The sequence below is a fragment of the Mandrillus leucophaeus genome, unplaced genomic scaffold (assembly GCF_000951045.1).
Source record: "Mandrillus leucophaeus isolate KB7577 unplaced genomic scaffold, Mleu.le_1.0 Scaffold332, whole genome shotgun sequence".
Taxonomy (NCBI): domain Eukaryota; kingdom Metazoa; phylum Chordata; class Mammalia; order Primates; family Cercopithecidae; genus Mandrillus; species Mandrillus leucophaeus.
The window spans coordinates 1,465,842-1,468,231 of NW_012103499.1; the positions used below are offsets into that span (position 1 = coordinate 1,465,842).

At 60.8% G+C, this 2,390-nt stretch overlaps 1 protein-coding gene across 1 annotated transcript in view; it reads right to left on the reverse strand.

The window, feature by feature from the left end:
• Positions 1-65: 65 nt before the first annotated feature.
• AGAP2 (ArfGAP with GTPase domain, ankyrin repeat and PH domain 2) overlaps positions 66-2,390 on the reverse strand; it is a 34,396-nt gene continuing 32,071 nt past the window's right edge. The window contains exons 14-19 of the mRNA XM_011988630.1: positions 1,526-1,585; positions 1,145-1,293; positions 886-976; positions 552-774; positions 166-421; positions 66-80 (exon numbers count right to left, since the gene is read on the reverse strand). Of these exons, the coding sequence (XP_011844020.1) occupies positions 66-80; positions 166-421; positions 552-774; positions 886-976; positions 1,145-1,293; positions 1,526-1,585 (794 nt within the window). The remainder of the gene's footprint in view (positions 81-165; positions 422-551; positions 775-885; positions 977-1,144; positions 1,294-1,525; positions 1,586-2,390) is intronic.

Genomic DNA, 2,390 nt, shown 5'->3' on the forward strand with positions numbered 1-2,390 from the left:
CGGCCGCGTGACCGCGCGTCCCCAGGGCGCCCACACCCGGCACCGCCTCCCCCACATGGCCAAGCCTACTTCCGGGGTCCCTCTGGGAAGATCGGGCTTTCCCGCGCCAGGCGTTTTCCGAGATGAGGCCTCAAAGACCCCCTTTCCTCCCCCCAGCTGACGTACCCACAGCAGCAGTTGCGTGATGACAACGTGGGCGAGCTCGGCAGCCAGGTGGAGTGGGGAGCGGAGTTGTGGGTCCTCTACGCTGGTGTCGAGAGGCCCGTGTCGCGCATGGGCCAAAAGCAGAAGAACGGTAGCCACGTCCTGGGCCTGCACGGCGGCCCACAGCTGGCGGCCCAGCGGCTCCTCCGTGGTGCTCAGCGGCGCCAGGAACAGCAGCTGCTCGTACTTGGCGCGAATCCACGACTCCCGCTCCTCCCTGCAAGACCAGGGATCAACTGAAAAGGCTCTAGGGACCCCCAGCCAGGACCTCTGCCCCTACCCAAGGGACCGTCTCAGGCTCGCACACCCTCAGCAACCTTCCCCCCGCTCTGTTCCCTCACCCTTACCGCGAAGAATCCCGCGTGGGCTTGACACGGCCTCGCGTGTCGCTTTCCCACACGCGGTTGGCCGTGTCGTTGCCAATAGCCGTCAGCACCAGGGTCAGCTCCCGTGGCCAGTCGTCCAAGTCCAGCGAGCGGACGCGGGACAGGTGAGTGCCCAGGTTGCGGTGGATGCCAGAACACTCGATGCAAATGAGGGCGCCCAGGTTCAAGCTGGCCCATGTGGGGTCTGCGGACAGAGCGTAGAGGTCGGCTTCCAGCGGGGCAGCACAGTCACCCGGCATTCACCGCCTCCAGTGAACCACACTCCCTAGCCCCACCGCTGCCTCCTGGCACTCACTGGGGGCCCCGCAGTCCACGCAGATTGAATTCCCCTTGGCGTTCCGGATCGCCTGGATGGCCACGGCCTCGCTTTGGCTGTCTGTGCGCAGCTGCAGAGAGGGTTTGGGTTGGTACTGATTCTGCCTCCCAGCCCCACCCCCTTTTCCTCAGACACCTCTGCTCTCCTCCCACACGACTTCGGCCGTGTAGTTGCCAATGGCCGTCAGCACCAGGGTTAGCTCCTGCGGTCAGTCCTCCACCCCACCTCAAACTCTTACCTTGACCTTGCTGCTCTCACAGCATTGTAGACTGGCTAGGATCTGACTCTCGATGGCCTGGACCCAGGCATCCCGCTCCTCAAAACTGGCTGCCTCAAAGTGCCACGTCTGACCCGTGCTGGACACGATCAGGAACTCAAAGTTTTCCTCTGAGTGGGGGATGGGATGGAGTCATTAAGCGACAGAGTTCAAACAGGGGCTGCCTTCCCCAAACCCGTCCTCCCTGATGTCCATCCCGAGCCCCTGGGAGTGGGGCAGTGGGGGTAGGGGAAGCAGAGGGTGGGGGGCAGCAGGAAGCCCGAGCACATGCAGGGGAAGGCGGGGGCACCCCCACCCTTCTGCACCCCAGCTGAGCGCCCCTCCCGGCTCCCCACTTGTTACCTGCTTTATAAATATTTCTTAAACTACCAAAGGATTTTAGTTTCCACATTTTGCGCTTGGCTGGTTTCCCGAAGCGAAGGAGATAGAGATAGAATGGAGAGCAGAACAGAGAAAGAGAGACCAAGAAAGAAGGAGAAAAAGAGAGGTAGATGGAGAGATGGAGAGAGAGAGTGACAGAGTGCCAGAGACAAAGCAGGACAGACAGATGGGGAGAGAAAGCAGAACTAAAGTCAGTGGCCCCGGAGCAGAGTGGAGCAGAAGCCAAGAGCCATGAGAGTAGGCAGATCTGAAACCTGGGTCTGAGCACCCGGCAGAGAGCAGGGGCAGCAGGGATGGGTTATCAAGACCAGCCAGGAGCTGGGCCTCTGGGAGGAGAAGGGAGGGTCAGGATCTGAGTGAACACGGGGGAAGGGGGCAGAAGCTGGGGCGCAGGGCTGAGATGAGAGGGCCCTGGGGCTGGTGGCGGTGGGGGTGCGGGGTATCACTGAGGGACAAGAATGGGGATCACTATGGTCAAGGGCTGTTGGGGAGCACTTGGCAATAGAAAGTTATCCCGAGAAGACTGCGTGTGGTGGCTCACGCCTGTAATCCCCACCACCTGTAATCCCAGGACTTTGGGAGGCTGAGGTGGGCGGATCACGAGGTCAGGAGATCGAGACCATCCTGGCTAACACAGTGAAACCCCATTTCTACTAAAAAATACAAAAAATTAGCCAGGCGTGGTGGTGAGCACCTGTAGTCCCAGCTACTTGGAAGGCTGAGGCAGGGGAATGGCGTGAACCCCGGAGACGGAGCTTGCAGTGAGCCGAGATCACGCCACTGTACTCCAGCCTGGGTGACAGAGCGAGACTCCGTCTCAAAAAAA